Source organism: Tilletiopsis washingtonensis (assembly GCF_003144115.1).
Source record: "Tilletiopsis washingtonensis strain MCA 4186 unplaced genomic scaffold FA09scaffold_25, whole genome shotgun sequence".
In the NCBI taxonomy this organism is placed as follows: domain Eukaryota; kingdom Fungi; phylum Basidiomycota; class Exobasidiomycetes; order Entylomatales; genus Tilletiopsis; species Tilletiopsis washingtonensis.
In genome coordinates, this window is record NW_020312022.1 from 27,565 (window position 1) to 44,680 (window position 17,116).

General features: G+C 68.5%; 6 protein-coding genes across 6 annotated transcripts; 4 read left to right on the top strand and 2 right to left on the bottom strand.

The window, feature by feature from the left end:
• The first annotated feature begins 177 nt into the window (after nucleotides 1-177).
• Nucleotides 178-5,292, top strand: FA09DRAFT_332411 (nucleic acid-binding protein). The gene is made up of 6 exons (XM_025743444.1): nucleotides 178-658; nucleotides 713-3,279; nucleotides 3,331-3,580; nucleotides 3,633-4,785; nucleotides 4,838-5,003; nucleotides 5,059-5,292. Exons 1-6 carry the CDS (start codon nucleotides 200-202, stop codon nucleotides 5,249-5,251), a joined length of 4,788 nt encoding a protein of 1,595 aa, XP_025595265.1. The 5' UTR covers nucleotides 178-199; the 3' UTR covers nucleotides 5,252-5,292.
• A 1,233-nt stretch (nucleotides 5,293-6,525) lies between these two features.
• FA09DRAFT_341460 (glycoside hydrolase family 93 protein) lies at nucleotides 6,526-7,719 on the top strand (the record flags this gene model as incomplete). The annotated part of the gene is made up of 1 exon (XM_025744452.1): nucleotides 6,526-7,719. The coding sequence occupies one exon, from the start codon at nucleotides 6,526-6,528 to the stop codon at nucleotides 7,717-7,719; it is 1,194 nt and encodes a 397-aa protein (XP_025595266.1).
• Nucleotides 7,720-8,338: 619 nt separating this feature from the next.
• FA09DRAFT_353262 (general substrate transporter) lies at nucleotides 8,339-9,999 on the bottom strand (the record flags this gene model as incomplete). The annotated part of the gene is made up of 2 exons (XM_025744835.1): nucleotides 8,339-9,631; nucleotides 9,712-9,999. 2 exons carry the CDS (start codon nucleotides 9,997-9,999, stop codon nucleotides 8,339-8,341), a joined length of 1,581 nt encoding a protein of 526 aa, XP_025595267.1.
• A 1,228-nt stretch (nucleotides 10,000-11,227) lies between these two features.
• FA09DRAFT_323087 (glycoside hydrolase) lies at nucleotides 11,228-13,225 on the top strand (the record flags this gene model as incomplete). Its single annotated transcript, XM_025741074.1, has 2 exons — nucleotides 11,228-11,782; nucleotides 11,825-13,225. Exons 1-2 carry the CDS (start codon nucleotides 11,408-11,410, stop codon nucleotides 13,223-13,225), a joined length of 1,776 nt encoding a protein of 591 aa, XP_025595268.1. The 5' UTR covers nucleotides 11,228-11,407.
• A 281-nt stretch (nucleotides 13,226-13,506) lies between these two features.
• FA09DRAFT_332412 (class I glutamine amidotransferase-like protein) lies at nucleotides 13,507-14,653 on the top strand. Its single transcript, XM_025743445.1, has one exon. It carries the CDS (start codon nucleotides 13,783-13,785, stop codon nucleotides 14,629-14,631), a length of 849 nt encoding a protein of 282 aa, XP_025595269.1. The 5' UTR covers nucleotides 13,507-13,782; the 3' UTR covers nucleotides 14,632-14,653.
• Nucleotides 14,654-14,709: 56 nt separating this feature from the next.
• Nucleotides 14,710-16,952, bottom strand: FA09DRAFT_335464 (hypothetical protein; the record flags this gene model as incomplete). The annotated part of the gene is made up of 2 exons (XM_025743769.1): nucleotides 14,710-16,161; nucleotides 16,326-16,952. The coding sequence occupies 2 exons, from the start codon at nucleotides 16,950-16,952 to the stop codon at nucleotides 14,710-14,712; spliced, it is 2,079 nt and encodes a 692-aa protein (XP_025595270.1).
• Between the last annotated feature and the right edge of the window lie 164 nt (nucleotides 16,953-17,116).

Consider the following 17,116-nt stretch of genomic DNA (forward strand, 5'->3'; position numbering starts at 1 on the left):
ATCCACAGCGAGCCAGCCGAGAGCGGCCAGAGAGGGGGATGAGCTTGGACAGCGTGGGAGCACGGCGCCTGGCCCGAATGCCGGGGCCGCGTCACGTGCGTGCGGCCAAAAAGTGCCCTGAAATCTGGAGCCAAGGCTGCATGCTGGAAGATGGCGGCGTGCGTGACGCCGAGCCACCACCACGCCCCTCTCACACATCATGCCGGGCCTCAAGCGCACTCGCGAGAGCGCCGACGCGGCCGCCTCGTCAAAACCACGCACCAAGGACGAGAGCAAGCGGCCGCGCAAGGACGCCGCCGCCGCCTCGTCCTCCAAGGTCGCCGCCGTGCTGCCGCCGGCCGTCGAGGCCGACTTTCCGCGCGGCGGCGGCTCCGGCCTCACGCCGCTCGAGCACGCCCAGGCGCTGCGCGAGGGCCGCGCCGAGCGTGCCTCGGCGGCGGCGGGCAAGGATCTCTTCACCGACGGCGCAGCGCGCAAGAAGGGCAAGGGTGCTGCCGCCGGCGCCTCGGGCGGCGACGATGTGGCGGCGCAGAAGGAGAAGAAGCGCAAGGACTGGCGCGAGATGAAGAATGCCAAGAAGAAGAAGACGGCGATGGGCGTGGAGCGTGCTGGCCAGGGCGAGCTCGACCACACGCGCGTCGAGCACCTCAACTACAAGGTGAGCCGTGCTGCCGTGCCGCCGTGCTGGACCTTCACTCACTCGTTCCCACAGCGCCTGGCGCCCGGCTCGCGCCTGCTCTGCTCCGTCCTCGCCGTGCACCCGCTTGCGCTCGTGCTGAGCCTGCCGAACCAGCTACTGGGCCACGTGCCGCTCACGAGCATCTCGTCGGTGCTGACGGAGCGGTTAGACGCCGCTGCCAACGCCAGCGACTCGGAGTCCGAGGCCGAGTCGTCGGACGACGAGGACGAGGAGATGAAGACGGCTGGCGACGTGCCGGAGCTGCGGGATCTGTACAAGGTGGGCGACTGGGTGCGTGCCTCCGTCGTCAGCGTCAAGAACGCCGGCAACAAGGGCCTGGGCCGCGAGGGCCAGGAGTACGTGCGCGAGGCCGGGCGCGTGGAGCTCTCGCTGGACCCGGCACTGCTCAACGAGGGCATCGAGTCCGCCGACCTCATCCCTGGCGCCGTGCTGCCCGTCACTGTCAAGAGCCGCGAGGACCACGGCTGGACACTCGACGCGGGCATCGGCATCTCTGGCTTTGCGCCGCTCGATGCCGCGCCCAGCGACGTGCAGGTCGGCGCCGTGCTGCCGGCTGCAGTCACGGCGCACGTCTCTGGCTCGCGGGCATTCACTGCCTCGCTGCAGCCGGCTGCTGTGCTCTCGGCGCGGCTCGGCCCGACGCACGCGCCGACGCTGAATGGCCTGCTGCCCGGCACCTACGTTACGGCGCTCATCACCAACGCCAGCGCCTCGGGCCTCTCGGCAAAGCTGTGGGGCTTCTTCGATGCCTCCATTGACCCGACTCACCTGCCGCTGCCGCACGGCAAGACGGCAGCGGACGTGTACAAGGAGGGCCAGAAGGTCAAGGCACGCGTGCTCTGGGACCTCGGGCCGCACGCTGCTGGCGCCGACCCGCTCGAGGTCACTGCCGAGAAGCAAGGCGGCCGGAAGCTGGCGCTCAGCGCAGCTCCACACGCGCTGAAGCTCTCGCCGCCGCCGGGCCTGTCGCACTATCCCATCGGCACCAAGCTCTCTGTGCGCGTGGTGCGCGCCGACAAGGACTGGGGCCTGGCCTGCGAGATCGAGGACGCAGACGACGAGGTGTCGCCGCAGGTCTTCTGTCACATCAGCCACGTCGCAGACGAGCACATCGTCGCGCTCTCTGCGTCGTCTGGCACGTGGAAGGAGGGCTCGGTCCACCCAGCGCGTGTGACTGGCCACGCACCGACGGACGGGCGCGTGCTCGTCTCGCTGCAGCCCAGCGTGCTGAAACGGGCCTTCATGCGCGTCTCCGAGGTGCAGGTCGGCAGCATCGTCCGTGGCACTGTCGCACGCCTGGGCCCGAACGGCAACGCGATCTTCCTCGACCTGGGCGGCAGCGTGCACGGCGTTGTGTTCCCGCTGCACTTTGCCGACGTGCCGCTGCGCAAGCCCGAGAAGAAGTACAAGGTCGGCGCCACCGTCAAGGCGCGCGTGCTGGCCGTCGACCCGCTGAAGAACCGCATCAGCTGCACGCTCAAGAAGAGCCTCGTCGGCTCTGACCTGCCGATCGTCGCAGCGCTGCAGGATGCGCGTCCCGGCGTCGTCACGCAGGGCACTGTGAGCCGCTTCATCGAGCCGACGCCCGGCAAGCCCAACGCCCTGCTCGTCGATCTCTTTGGCGGCCTGCGCGCCCTGGTGCCGGCAGTCGAGGCGACCGAGGCTGCACCCGGCGCACAGCCGCTGCAGCTGAGGTCTGCGTACTTCGAGGGCAAGGTGGTGCGTGTGCGCCTCACGCACGTCGACTATGCCTCGGCTCGCATCACGGCATCCATCCGGCAAGCGGCACCCTCGTACCTTGCCCGTCTGGACGTCGACGCTGTGACGCTGGGCCAGAAAGTGGACGCACGCACAGCTGCTGTGCACGCCGATGTCGTCGTGCTGGAGCTGCTGCCATCGCGCGCCCGCGCCCTTCTCAGCCTCGCGGCGCTCGCCGAGGAGCGCGGCAAGAGCGTCGAGGAGGTGCGCGCCGAGCTGGAGGAAGGCGAGGTCCTCACCGGCCTGACGGTCATCGACAAGAACAAGGACAAGGGTCTGGTGATTCTCGGCAACTCCAGTGCCCAGCCGCGGTCAAACAAGGCCGCCGAGCTGCAGCCTGGACACCTCGCCGCCGGCAAGGTCATTGAGAGCGGACGCGAGCCCAACGCAGTCACGGTGCTGCTGCCGGGCGGCGTGCGCGCACGACTGCACGCGACGGACTGCGCAGACGAGTTCTCCGAGGAGCCCCTTCCGCCAGTCGAGAAGGACAAGGACAGCAAGCCGCTCGATGTGGTCGTTCTTTCCATCCGCGGCACGACGAAGAAGCGCGCCGTCGTCAGCACGCGCCCGTCTGTGCTGGCTGCCGCTCGCGGCGAGACCGCGGCAGCTCCTCGCGACGCAGTCGTCGAGTCCGCCGCCGATCTGCAACCGAAGGAGAAGCGGCGCGGCTATGTCAAGGCCATTGCCGACTCGGGCCTGTTCGTCGACCTCGGCCGCGGCGTTACTGCGCGCGTCATGATCGCCGAGCTTTTCGACAGCTACGTCAAGGACTGGAAGCCGCGCTTCCGCGTCGGACAGCTCGTCGAGGGCACCGTGATGAGGTGAGTGCCGCAGTCGTGCTGCCATTGTCCGTGGCTGACGTGCCCTTCCAGCGTTCTGGCGGCGCAGAGCAAGGTCGAGTTCTCGCTCCGCTCGGAGCCTGGCGTGTCCAGCAAGGACCGCAAGGGCTCAGCAGCGAAGAAGGCCGAGGCCGGCGAGCAGGCAGCAAAGGGCGGCGCTGTGCGGCTGCGCGATCTGCAGAAGGGCCAGAAGGTCAAGGGCTTCGTCCGCGCCATCACGGACTTTGGCGTGTTCGTCCAGATCGAGGGCTCGGATGTCAGCGGCCTCGCGCACAAGAGCCAGGTGAGTAGCAAAGGCTGCAGCGACCCACCGGGGTGCTGACACTCCTGCACAGCTCTCGGACAACAAGTCTGCGGACGCGCTCAAGGCGTTTGCGATTGGCGACCGTGTGCGCGCCATCGTGCTCGAGGTCAACAGCGAGAAGAAGCGTCTGGGCCTCGGCTTGAAGCCCAGCTACTTTGACGCCGAGGACTTTGCAGACTCGGACGCGGAGATGGCAGACGGCGACGCCAGCGAGGCGGAAGACGGAGCTGACAGCAACGAGGAGGAGGCCGAGAGCGGCGAGGACTTCGACGGTCAGGTCGATGACAGCGACGATGAGGGCAGCGACGCGAGCCTCGACGACGACGACTTTGAGGGCGCAGACGAGTCGCTCGCTCGGCTGCTCGCGGCCGACGCGCCCTTCGAGGAGGAGTCGGACGTTGAGTCGGACGATGACGAGGAGTCTAAGGAGGCAGCCGGCGAGGCTGCCTCCGACGCGGACTCGGCCGCAGAGGACGAGTCCGAGGACGAGGCGCCGCGGACCGTCGCACCGGCTCTCGAGCTCTCGGGCGGCTTCAGCTGGTCCGCACCCGATGCAGTCGAGGCAGCCGACGCAGGCGCCAGCGGCTCTGACTCCGAGTCCGATGACGACGAGGCGGCGGAGGCCAGCGCCAGCAAGTCCAAGAAGCGCAAGGCCAAGGCCGCCGCCGCGCCGCAGCAAGACATGACGGCAGACCTGGCAACCAAGGCGCCCGAGTCGACGGCCGACTTTGAGCGGCTGCTGCTCGGCTCGCCGCACTCGTCGTATCTCTGGATCCAGTTCATGTCCTTCCAGCTGCAGCTCTCGGACATTGACAAGGCGCGCGAGGTGGCGCGCCGAGCGCTCAAGGTCATCTCCTTCCGCGAGGAGCAGGAGCGCATGAACGTGTGGATCGCGCTGCTCAACCTCGAAAACGCCTACGGCACGGCCGAGACGCTCGACACCGTCTTCAAGCAGGCCGCGCAGGCCAACGACTCCAAGACGGTGCACCTGCGCCTGCTGGCCATCCTCGAGAAGGCGGACAAGCTCGACGCCGCCGAGGAGCTGTGGCGCAAGACGGCCAAGAAGTTTGGCTACTCGTCCAAGGTCTGGGTCGGCTGGGTGCAGTTCTACCTGCGCCACGACCGCGCCGAGGACGCGCGCAAGCTCGTGCCGCGCAGCATGCAGAGCCTCGAGAAGCGCAAGCGTGAGTTGAGCCGGGCACGAGCACCCTGCTGGCAGCTGACACCTCGGCACAGACGTCAAGACGGTGCTTGCCATTGCGCTCTCCGAGTACAAGCTCGGCGACACGGAGCGTGCGCGCACCGTGTTCGAGGGCCTCGTCGACAGCCACCCGAAGCGCCTCGACATCTGGCTGCAGTACGTCGACCAGGAGGCGCGCCTCGGCGAGGTGGCCAACGTGCGGTGAGTGACGGCCGCATTGCTCTGCCCCAACGAGTGCTCACACCCCCTGGCGCAGGAATATCTTCGAGCGCATCCTCGCGCTGCGGCAGAGCAGCAAGAAGGCCAAGTCGGTGCTGCGCCGCTGGCTGCTCTTCGAGCAGAAGCACGGCAGCGCCGAGGGCGAGCAGAGCGTGCTGGCGCGTGCGCGGGCGTGGGCCGAGCAGATGCAGACGCGCCAGCAGGGCGGCGAGGAGCAGGAGGGAGCATGAGACGTGGGCATCCAACACAGAGCATTCACAGCCACTGCCCAACACATGTGAGGCGAGGGCACGTTTTCGTGTGGGGGCAGACTGCTGCGCAAGCAGCCACACGGCCCCTGGCCGCGCATCGAGGCCAGAGATTTGCGCAGGTGCAAGGAACGGATGGGTCCGGAGATGTCAGCGGGCAAGAGGCGCCGGTGCAGAGGAGAATGCCAGGCGCGAAGGAGAGCGCAAGGGTCGATACCGCGTTCGACGTCGAACCGGACGCTGAGGCAGAGTCAGAATGCCAGCCTGCATGCATGAAATGCCGCGGGGCAGAGGGCAATCAGCACGCAGCACGGGCGCAGGAGAGGACGCCGCTCTCATGCCGACAGGCGCCAAGCACGAGGACGTATGCCGGCCGCCAGGCGCCAGGCGCCAACCGCCGGCGCCGGGAGCCGACAGCTTGCCGAGCCGCAGCGCCCGCAGGATGCGCCGGCGGCAATCTCCGCAAAGTGCGTTCCACAGGCGGAGCCGGTGCGACGGCAGTGAGGAGAGCGGGCGCTGTGACAAGGGCGCCTGAGCATATAGCGTGCGTGCGGGGCCCCGCGGCCGCATGGCAGCAGACATGCACGCCAAGCACGGCATACTGCGCCCGCGTCCCGTCACGCACGGCCGGACATGCGGCGTGCATGAGCACAGGCAGCTGCGGCGGATGCGGCATCTGATGCTGCGCTGCAAGGCCGCGGGCAGCATGCAGATGCAGCGGCCCAACGCCAGCGGGCAGACTAGAGCTGCAAGCTGTGGGAGAGGGCCGCTTTGCCGCTGGATGCTGGGTGCCGTGTCGAGACACAGCGTCTCCCGTTGCGCGTGAGGGAGCTCACGCCATCCCGCAGACATCTCGGATCGGACGCATCCGCGTCCTGATGCGTGCCGGCAGGCCGTGCGCTACCCCGCACGAGGGTCCAGCACAGCCGGCAGCATGCGAACCGTGAGTGTCGAGGCGGCTGCGGGCACGGCGCTCAGCCGGACCAGGCGGCAGCGCAGGCACGGCATCACACGCACACTCCCGCTAGCGACGGCCAGGTACGGGCCTATGCTGACGGCAGTGCTCGCCCTGCACGCCGGATGGTGCAGTGCCTCGCACGGCACCCCGCATCGCTGCTGTGCACGTCGAAGCGCCTGCTAGGCCTGCTGCTGGGGTGCGAGAGGTCCTGACCGGCACGCTTGCGTATAAAAGGAGCTCGAGACGAGGCCCAAAGGTCAGGCGGCACAGCAAATCCTCACCTTGGTCTTCAGCAGCCATGCTCGCCGCAAGCCGCTCTCCGCTCGCCTTCGTCTTCGTGGCGCTGGCCTTTCTGGCTGCCACCTGCCTCGGCTCGCCGACGGTCGCCGGCCTGGCGGACCGCAACGGCGTCTCGAAGCGCGACTTTGGCCCCGTGACGATCTACACGCCGCCGTCCAACTACCAGCGCGAGCGCTCCCTCTACGCCCGCCACGTCATGCTCAACGACAGCATCGGCACCATCCTCGCCACGTGGGAGAACTACTCGCCGGCCGGCTCGCCGCCGTGGTTCCCCATCTACCGCTCGACGGACCACGGCTACACCTGGTCGCAGCTCAGCACCGTGCGCGACACGGTCAACGGCTGGGGCCTGCGCTACCAGCCCGAGCTGTACCAGCTCAAGAACGCCGTCGGCTCGTGGCCCAAGGGCACCGTGCTCTGCGCCGGCAACTCGATCCCCGACGACCTGAGCCAGACGAAGCTCGACATCTACGCCTCCAAGGACGCCGGCGCCACCTGGACCTTCGTCTCGTCCGTCGCCCGCGGCGGCCGCGCCTACCCCGACAACGGCGAGACGCCCGTCTGGGAGCCGTTCTTTATGGAGTACAACGGCCAGCTCGTCATGTACTACTCGGACCAGCGCGACAGCGCCTACGGGCAGAAGATTGTGCACCAAGTCTCGTCGGACCTGCGCAACTGGGGCTCCGTCGTCAACGACGTCGCTGTGTCGCCGTACAGCGCACGTCCGGGCATGCCGACGATTGCCAAGCTGCCCAACGGCCAGTACATCATGACGTACGAGTACGGCGGCGCCTCCGAGGCCAACTTTGCAATCTACTACAAGCTCAGCTCCAACCCGCTCAACTTCGGCAGCGCCTCGGGCCGTGTGCTGCGCACCACGGATGGCGCCGTATTCACGAGCTCGCCGTACGTCGTCTGGACGCCTGCCGGCAGCGCCAGTGGAACGAGCAACGGCGCCATCGTCGTCTCGGCGATGAGCTCGACAGATCTCTTCGTCAACCGCGCGCTTGGCGACCCGTCGAAGTGGACGCGCCTCAGCGCACCGGGCACGGCTGGTGCCTACTCGCGCTCCCTCTCCGTCGGCTTCCTGCCCAAGGACATCGTCATCACGGACGGCGGCTACCTCAATGCGGGCAGCAGCAACAAGGTGACGTTTGCGGCCCGCGACGTCAACGGCTGCAACACGTGCTAGGCGGTGCAGGAAGCAGGCCGCTCGGAGGCACTCTGGTCTTCGGGCCCGGCGCCATGTATGCGGCGCGGTGATGCTTTGGTAATTGATATGTCTCTGTCGAAAACCACATCTCGTGCTATCTGATGGCTGCGCGCGTGTGAAGTCGTTTGACGTGCTGTGGCAGGCTCTGCAGCGCAACGCAATCGCCGCGGCACGCGCACGCGAGCAGCAGGCCCCTGCCGCACTCGGACGCGACGCGCGGCGTAGCATGCTTTCGCGTCGGCGCGTGCACCCAGCTCTCACTCTCGCTGCGCTTGCTGGATACTCGGCCCACTCGACCTCTGCAAGACCGCACCGCACAATCTATAATCAGACTGCGGATGCTCGAGATGAAAAATGTATCCGCCTCGGATGGGCGCTCGGCTCGCTGCGGTGCCTAGCCACGCCGCGGTCACAGTACAGGCAGCAGAGTAGGGAGTGCGATTTCTCAATTCACAGCCAACGAGCAATTGGGAATACAGAGACAGTGAGCGACCGGTGAGAGGACGCGCGACGCAGGGGAGAGAGGCCAGAAAGAAACATCGAGGGCGCGTGACAGGCGTGACGAGAGAGAGAGAGAAGGCGCGCGACGTCGACGCGACTAGACCTTCTGCGCGAGCTTCTCGTCGTTGTTGCTGTACTTGTCGCTGTCGCCGGCCGAAGGCACCTGCTGCACCTGCTGCAGCACCTCGTCGGCGCCGGTGACGGCCGTGATGCCGCGGCGCAGCTCCTCCTCGCGCTCCGTGGCGCTGCGCAGCCCGCGCGACTTGTGGAGCGGCACGAGGTAGCCCGACTCGTTGATGTACTGCTCCATCTCCTCGAGCGTTCGGCCGGCCGTCTCGGGGAAGAAGAGGTAGAACGTGAGGGCGTTGGTGAACGAACACACGACGAAGACGAGATAATATCTCCAGCCGATGCTGTCCAGTGCGATCGGCGAGACTTGGGCGATCATGAAGTTGGCGACCCAGCACGCCATGCTGGTGACCGCCGTTCCCTTGGCGCGGATGGACGTCGAGAAGATTTCTGCAGGATAAGCCCAGCTGATAGGGCCGACGGCGCAGCTGAATGCGAAGTTGAAGAGCCACGTCATGACGATGTACGCGTAGGCGGCTCCGATGTTGCCAGTCGATGCCGGGTAGCGCGCCTGAAGCGCTGTGCCGATGATGAACGTCACGCCAATGGCGATGTTGGCCCAGATGAGAGGCTGGCGACGTCCGAGGCGATCGACGAGGAGAATGCAGGAGAACTGTGCGATCAGCGCGACGACGCTGCTGATGCTCTGGAAGAGAAGCGAGCGCTCGGCGCCGAAGCCGAGGTTGGCGAAGACGGCCGGAGCGTAGTACTGGAAGACAGAGACGCCGGTCATCTGCACGCTGAACTGCAGCGTGATGCCCATGAGGATGCGGCGGAAGTTCTTGCGGTTGGTGAAGAGCGAGGCCCAGCCCGTCTCGACCTCGCGCTCGTGTGCCAGCGCAGCCTTGAGCTCGGCGGCCTCGGCGAGCACGAGATTGTCCTTGGTGTCGCCGTTGGCGTGCAGGCGAGCGAGCGCAGCGACGGACTCCTCCTCCTTGCCGACGGACATGAGCCAGCGCGGCGACTCGGGGAAGAGGAAGATCATCGTGGCGAGCGGCACACATGGAGCCATCTGCAGGCCGAGCGGGAAGCGCCACTGGGCGGCGGTGCCGGCGTGGTGCACCTGCATGCCGTAGACGACAAACGAGGCGATGAAAGCGCCGATGCCGAGGAAGAATTGCTGCAGCGTCGTGAGCCTGCCCCGAATCGAAGGGTGGGCGATCTCGGACTGGTAGAGCGGCGCAAGCATGGACAACATTCCAATTGCCATCCCTGCAAAGAAGCGGCCTGCAATCATCATCTCGCGGTTCATGGCGGCCGTCTAGAGGACGCAGAGGCAGTGAGCGACGCGTCCGGCGCAGAAGTGACGCGTCTGGCGCAGGGGCGCCGCGGCAGACTCACCTGCAGGATGCCACCGAGCATAAAGATCACACAGCCCACCACGATGGCCCAGCGACGGCCAAAGCGGTCGGCGAGCAGGCCGGCGGGGATGCAGCCGCAGAAGGCGCCGAGGAGCAGCGCGCTCACGATGAAGCCGATGTACGTGGCGTCGGGGTTGCCCGTCGTGTCGATGAAGTCCTGGGCAACGAGCACACCGGCGATGACACCGAGGTCGTAGCCGAAGAGGATGGAGCCGAGCGCAACGAAGCAGCCCGTGGCGAAGGTAAATGCCTTCGGAGATAGACCCATGGCGGCGGAAGAGGGGGGGAGGAAGTGGGAGAGGAGGATTATGGACAGGCGATGTCCGAGGCTGTCGAGTGCCAGGCTATATAGGCCACGGGATAGGGTGTGCTGCCGCTGCCTCTGGAAGGAGCGCTTGTGAAGGGCGACGCAGGAACGGGCGCGCTTAGGGCAGCGCACATCTCTGGCTCGCCGGACGCAGGACACGACGGGACGGCGCTGCGGACAGACAGCTCGAGGGAGCAGCGTGCATGGCGGCAGCCGCAGGGTGCAGGCATGGCGTGCCCTGCATGCTGTCCTGCGGCTGGCTGTTGACGCGAGGCACTGGCCACGGCCACGGCGCACGGCAGCGGCAGGCGCCGAGTGCCGGACGGCGGAGCTGGCGCGCCGCGTCGCGTGGCCTGGGAACCCCACACTGCGCCACTCCGCGGCCGCAGCGCAGCATGCTGATACTGCACGTCGGCCGTTGCACGGCGTGCTGCTGCTGCAAATGAGGGCGGAGCAGTGCTGCGATCGTGCCGCCGCAGAGTCCGTGGCGCCGTCTACCCCGCATCGCTGCACGTTCCTGCCGCGTGCTGATTTCGCGCCGACATGCACGCGTCGCGCCTATGTCGCGCAGTGCAGCACAGCGGCGCAAATGGCGCAAGGCTCACGCTCGCCAGCCCGCGGGACTTTCGCCGTCCGCTCAGATTCCCGCCGCTACGCGCGCCTTTCCCGCGCGGCATAACAGCTGCTGCTGCAGGCACGACGCTTGGCAAGCGGCGGAGCTGCAGGGGTGCAGCACGTGCAGCCGCGCGCAGGAGGGCGCCGTGCGGCGGGAGTGCGCGGCGCGGCGCCGCGCACCGCCCGCGCGCCGCCATCCCGCCCGCGCTGCGCCCCGCACTCGCGTCTGTCGCGCCCACCGCGTGGTCGCACGTCGCAGCCGCATGCCGCTTCACATGCCACCTGCCCTGCAGCCGCAGACAGCACAGCAAGCGGCAGAGATCAGCGATGCACTTTGCCGAGCTGCGTCCATGCGCCGCGAGAATGCCGCCGGGTACCGCACCGCCTGCGCCGGCGCCCGGCGGCCGGCAGCGTGTGCGCCGCCGGAGCGGACACGGGCCCGTCGGGAATCGCAGCGTCAGTCGGGAATCACAGCGTGCAGGGGCTTCGTGATAGACGCATCTCTCCGTCCCTTGCCTTGTCCTCTTGCGGCTCCGCCGTCGCCGCCCTGGCCACGCAAAGTGCGGGGTAAGGGCCGCGGGATGCAGAGCCGGCCGTGTCCAGTCCCTGCGTCGTGCCGCACGGCCGGCACACTGGCCCGTGCGGCCGCGAGCCGAGCCAGGAAGCTGCTCAGGGCCGCAAATGCAGTTTCGCAGCAGTGACGAGGGCGCGTCAGGCAACCACCACCACACCCCAGCAAGCATCCGCGCCCGCCATGGTGAGCGCCCAGCACTCGACGTCGCTCTCCAAAGCGCCGCTGCGCATCGCCGTGGGCGCGCCCGCCGTGTCGGCCGCGCGGCCCTGCCTCGGCAGCCTCCAGGACGACGAGGCAGCAGCATCAGACAAGGTCGCGCTGCCCAGCGGCGCCGTGTACGTGCCCAAGCGCCTCTACTCGGGCTTCCTCGAGCACCTCGGACGCTGCATCTACGGCGGCATCGTCAACGACCCCGCCGAGCCGAGCCCACAGGAGCTCCTGGCGCCGCTCGAGTGGAAGGCCGACCCGGCGGCCGACTCGGCACTGACGCTGCCGGGCCGCCTGCCGCTGCGCATCGATGTGCTGCACGAGCTGGCGCGCGAGATGGGCGTCAAGGTCGCCGACTGGGCCTCGCTCTCGGGCGCCGAGCGCCGCCAGCGCCCGCTGCTGCGCTGGCCCGGCGGCAACTACGTGAGCAACTACCACTGGCAAGACGGCATCGGCCCGCTCTCCGAGCGCCCGACGCGCATCGAGCTGGCGTGGCACTCGACGGAGACGAACCTCTTCGGCACAGACGAGTTCATCGAGTACTGCCGTCTGCTCGGCGTCGAGCCGTACCTGTGCCTCAACATGGGCACGGGCACGCTCGACGAGGCACTCGCCTGGCTCGAGTACTGCAACGGCACGGGCAACACGCACTGGGCCAACCTGCGGCGCAAGCACACCGGCCGCGACGCGCCGCACGCCATCCGCTTCTGGGGCCTGGGCAACGAGATGTGGGGCGAGTGGCAGGTCGGCCGCATGAACGCCGACGAGTACACGCGCACGGCGCAGCGCTGGGCGCACGCACTCAAGCTCGTCGACCCCAGCATCGTGCTCGTGTCGTGCGGCAAGGAGGGCGCCACCGAGTGGGACTGGACCGTGCTCAAGGGCCTCACGGGCGCCGTCGACATGCACAGCATCCACTACTACTCGATGCTGACGCACCAGAAGCACGTGCGCTCCGACGAGGCGGCCAACGAGCCGCTGGGCGGCGGCGCGTTTGGCGCATACGAGAAGAACGTCTTTGGCGCCGCGACGGCCGAGGCGTTCATCCGCACCTGCGCGCGCCTCATCGACCTGGCGCGCATCGAGCACTACTTCGACCGGCCGCTGGAGGGCCTGCGCGAGGCCGTCGGCGGCACGGGCAAGGCGCCGATCGGCATCTGCTTCGACGAGTGGAACGTGTGGGACGACCACAAGGCGACGCCGCAGCGCGGCCTCGAACAGCGCTACGACTACACCGACATGCTCGGCACCATTGCCTGGCTGCACGTGCTGGTGCGCAACGCCGACCGCGTGCCGATTGCGTGCCTGGCGCAGAGCGTCAATGTGCTCTCGCCGCTGCTCACCAGCGGCACGACGACGCTGCGCCAGGCGACGTACTATCCCGTCTCGCTCTTTGCCGAGCACATGAGCCACGCGCTGCTGCTGCAGCACACGCTCGCGCTCGACGTGTACGAGGGCCCGACGTTCCCCGCGTGGGTGCGCGATGTGTCGCGGCCGGCGTACGTCGACGTCGTGGCGGTGCGCTCGCTGGCCACGGGCGCCGTGCACGTCAGCGTGCTCAACCGACACCCCACGGCGGCGTGGGAGGCGCCGCTGCTGCTCGACGACCACACGTTCGCCAGCGTCGAGGTGCACAGCATGCAGAGCGACGACCTGGCGGCGGTGAACACGTTTGAGGCGCCCGACGTGCTTACGCCGCACGTCGCGACGCTCAGCGCCGCCGAGTGGCAGCAGGCGCAGGGCGTGCATGCCGTGCCGGCGCACTCGTGGGCGCTCTTCCTCTTCCGCTAGACTGAATGCATAGATGCGCTGCCGAGGTGGTGAGAAGGTGCTGTCAGGCGCAGCTCGCGCTTGCAACGTCAGCCTGGACGCCGGCTGAGAGCGGCTGCGGGTGGCTCGGCGGATCTGCAGATCTCGTGGCTGTGGCTTGACACGCGTTAGCGCCGCATGAGCGCTGCGGCGCACGGCGGCTTGGCCGTGACATCATCACGGCGTGCCTCGCGCCCCAAAAGCGTGCCGCATGCGCTGCGCTGGACGCACGGCGTGCGGCGTTTGTTCTGCTCTACTCGCTACTGATGGCGTGCGCTCGAGCCGCCGGCAGCACAGCCGCAAGTGTTGCGGTGTCGAGTGCGGCGCCGAGCGGCCAGCGGCCGGCGACAGGTGCGGCCGCGAGACCCCGTGCGGCCTGACGCTGCGGCTTGCTCAGCGAGGGCTTGGCGTGCGCGGCACTCCACACGCCGCCCGACCCTGACTCTCCTTTGGGCGTGGCGCGGCACGCTGGCGTCTTCATCGATGCAAGCACCGAGCTGCGCCCTTCCTTCTCTGCCATCAACACCCACACGCCCATCATGACCGCCAAAGAGACCATCCGCATGCTCGTGCTCGAGACCGACGAGCCGCACCCCAAGACGGCCGCCAAGCGCGGCTCCTTCGGCGACATCTTCCACTCGCTCTTCGCCCGCGCCGGCGACGCACACGCGCCGGCGCTCGGCATCGAGACGGACATGCACTTCGTCGTCGACGACGCCAGCCAGGGCCACACGGGCCGCGTGCCGCGCGCCGACGAGGTGCCGGCCGACGTGCGCGCCATCCTCATCACGGGGAGCATGTACGACGCACACGGCGACGACGAGTGGATCGGCGCGCTGCTGGCGCTGCTGCGCGAGCTGTGGCAGACGCGGCCCGACATGCGCTTCGCCGGCGTCTGCTTCGGCCACCAGCTGCTGGCGCGCCTGCTGGGCGGCGCCGTCGAGCAGCACCCGGGCGAAAAGTGGGAGCTGAGCCACACGTCGATGCAGCTCACGCGCGTCGGCAAGCAGCTCTTCCGCACCGACGACGACGAGCTGGCGCTGCACCAGATGCACCAGGACCGCGTCACGCGCCTGCCGTCGCCGAGCAGCAGCGGCGGCCTGCTCCCCGCCGACGCCACCGTGCACGTCTGGGCCTCGTCGCCGCACACGAGCATCCAGGGCATCTACATCCGCGACCGCGTCTTCTCCACGCAGGGGCACCTCGGCTTCGACGACACGATGGTGCGCCGGCAGATCGAGCTGCGCAAAAAGGCCGGCAGCATCAACGAGAGCGACGCGCTCGAGGTGGCCGAGGCCGAGGAGAAGGCGCACCTCGAGCACGACGGCGTCGTCGTGGCCGGCGCCATCCTGCGGTTCTTCCACGGCGACGCGCACGACATTGAGTGATGAATAGAATGCAAAATGAACAAATGACCTAGAGCGCGTGATGGGGTGAAGTACAGAGGGGACTGGCTAGGCTAGGCATCAACTCCGCGCCGCCTTGCCCTTGGCCGCCTTGGCCGTCGAGCTGGCCTGCTTCTTTGCCGGCGCCTTCTTCGCCGCAGCGGCCGGCTTCTCCTCGGTAGCCTTGGCGCCGCTCTTACCGCGCCGCTCGTCGCGGTCGAGCTGGGCGCGCTTCTGCTCGAGGCGTGCCGTCTCCTCGCTGCGCTTGCCCTGCGAGTAGCTGAGCTTCGTGTAGAGCTTGCGCTGCTTGTTGCTCATGAGCATCTTGGCCATGCTGCGCGCCTCCTCCTCCTCCTGCTGTGCTGCGCTGGCCTTGGGCCGCTTGCCTGCCGTGGCCGGCGCGGCGTCTGCTGCGGCCTTGGCCAGCTTGCGGGCGCGCTTGCTCGCCGCGGCGTGTGCGGCGTGCAGTGCCGCAAGCTCGTCCTCGCCGCCCGCAGCCTCGGCCTCGAGCTCGGCAGCCGCCTCGAGGCCGGCACTGGTCTCGTCGAGCGGGTCGGCCAGGAGTGCCGCGAGTGCTGGCCGTGCGTTCTCGTCGACCTCTGCATCCATGGCCTCCTCCTCCTCTGCCTCGGCCTCCTCTTCGCTGCTCTCTGCCGCCTCCTCGTCCGCAGCGGCAGCCTCCTCGGCGTCGGCACCCGCGATGATCGCCTCGCGGGGGGCGTAGCCACCGCGTGCCTTGATCGCGGCATCGTCGACAAAGGGACTCAGGTGCGGCGGCAGCTGTGCGCCGGGTGCGTACGGGCCCGTCGGCAGGATGGTGCCGGCGTTGGCCGAGTCAACGACCCACTGCGGCTGCACGCGCGCCAGCTTGCTCGCGCCGCTGCTCGCGCCGGCGACAGGCGGCCGGTCGACGATCATGTGCGTGATGCGCTCGTCGGAGGCATCGAATGCCGAGCCGGCACCCAGCACGGCGTCCCAGCCGACGTGCGACGCCGGCGCGCCGAAAGAGCGCAGCACAAACTCGACGACGCCGCGCGGGCACTCGCGCGAGATGTAGAAGTAGTACGGCGAGAAGAGGTCGGCGCTCGAGGAGCCGGCGCTGCCGTCAAGTGCTGCGAGCGACACGAGGCCGGCGCTGGTGCCGTCCTTGGAGGGCGCCTCGGTGAACTCGTCGCCGCGCACGGCATCGTCGGCTGCCGGTGCGGCAGCCTCGCCACTCTCTGCATCATCAGCCTCAGCCGGCGTGTCCTGCTGCGCGATGGCCTTGATGGCCTTCTTGACCTCGCGCGAGCTGACCTTCTTGCCGGCCGCAACCGACCCGGCATCCGTGCTGGGACCGACCGGTGCCTGCGACTGCTCGACGAGGCGCAGCGCGCCCAGCGGGCCGGCGCCCGCGTCGTCGCTCGCGGCCTCGAGCGCCGGCGGGTAGACGAGGTTGAGGTCGGTGTAGAGGCGGAAGAGCACGAAGCCGAGCAGCGTCTGGTAGAGCTCGATGAAGGTGCTCATGATGCGGAAGTCGACGTCTTGCGGCACCTGTGTGGGGTGTCAGCGGCGCGTATAGAGACACAGCGTCTGCACGGCAGCCACACGGAGCAGCATGCCACTGCACAGCGTCTCTCGTAAAGCACCGCAGCACCGGCACAGCAGCGCATCTGCACCAGCTCTGCACAGCACCGCGCACATCCAACGCGACTCACATGCTGCGTGAAGAGATACGGCACGAGCCAGGTGATCGTCTGGCCGCGCACCTCGGCCTGGAAGTAGACGCCCTTGATGCTGAGGAAGACCTTGCGCAGCGCCTGGGCGCGCACGACGTACAGCTGCCACTCGGCGACGATGCGCGCGCACTTGGCCACGAGCGCCGCGGCGACGTGGTCGCTGGCGGGCAGCGCGGCAAAGAGCGTGAGCAGCGAGAGGGCGTCGTCGAGGTCACGCAGGCTGTCGTCGAACGTCGGGTAGCGCTCGCGGATGATGTGGTCGAGGCGCGCCACGGGCCGGCTCTCCTGCAGGCCCTTGGCCAGGCCCCACTCCTGGCGGCCCACGGCGCGGCTGAGCTTCTTGGCGAAGGCCTTGTGCGCGCGCAGCGTCTGCAGCACGGGCTCGTGCGCGAGGAACGCAATGTCCTTGGCGTAGTAGAAGGAGGCGGGCGCGGTGCTGCCCTTGTTGGCACGCTTGGCGTGGCGCGGCGCGCGCGGGTGGATGCCCTTGAGGATGCACAGGCGGCGGAAGTCGGCGAGCGTGAGCTGCAGCTTCTTGAGCGCCTGGTTGCGCGTGATGTAGTTCTTGGCCGCGCCGGCCTCGCCGCGCTTCTTGATCTTGGCCATGGTGGGTGCGGGTGCGTGGGGAGGGGTGGCAGTCGAGTGGCAGGGAGCAGGGAGCAGGAAGCACGGCCGGCTCAGGCGCGCTGCTTGCACCGCCGCCGCGCTCAAAAATTGGGCACACGTGACGCGGTCCTTTCCCCTGGCCCGAGGGCCAGGCGCCATGCTCC

Coding starts and splice junctions, on each gene's coding strand:
- FA09DRAFT_332412 (XM_025743445.1), top strand. CDS start 13,783: ATGACCGCCAAAGAGACCATCCGCATGCTCGTGCTCGAGACCGACGAG.
- FA09DRAFT_332411 (XM_025743444.1), top strand. CDS start 200: ATGCCGGGCCTCAAGCGCACTCGCGAGAGCGCCGACGCGGCCGCCTCG. Junction 3,280..3,330: donor GTCGAGGGCACCGTGATGAG/GTGAGTGCCGCA, acceptor GTGCCCTTCCAG/CGTTCTGGCGGCGCAGAGCA. Junction 3,581..3,632: donor GCCTCGCGCACAAGAGCCAG/GTGAGTAGCAAA, acceptor ACTCCTGCACAG/CTCTCGGACAACAAGTCTGC.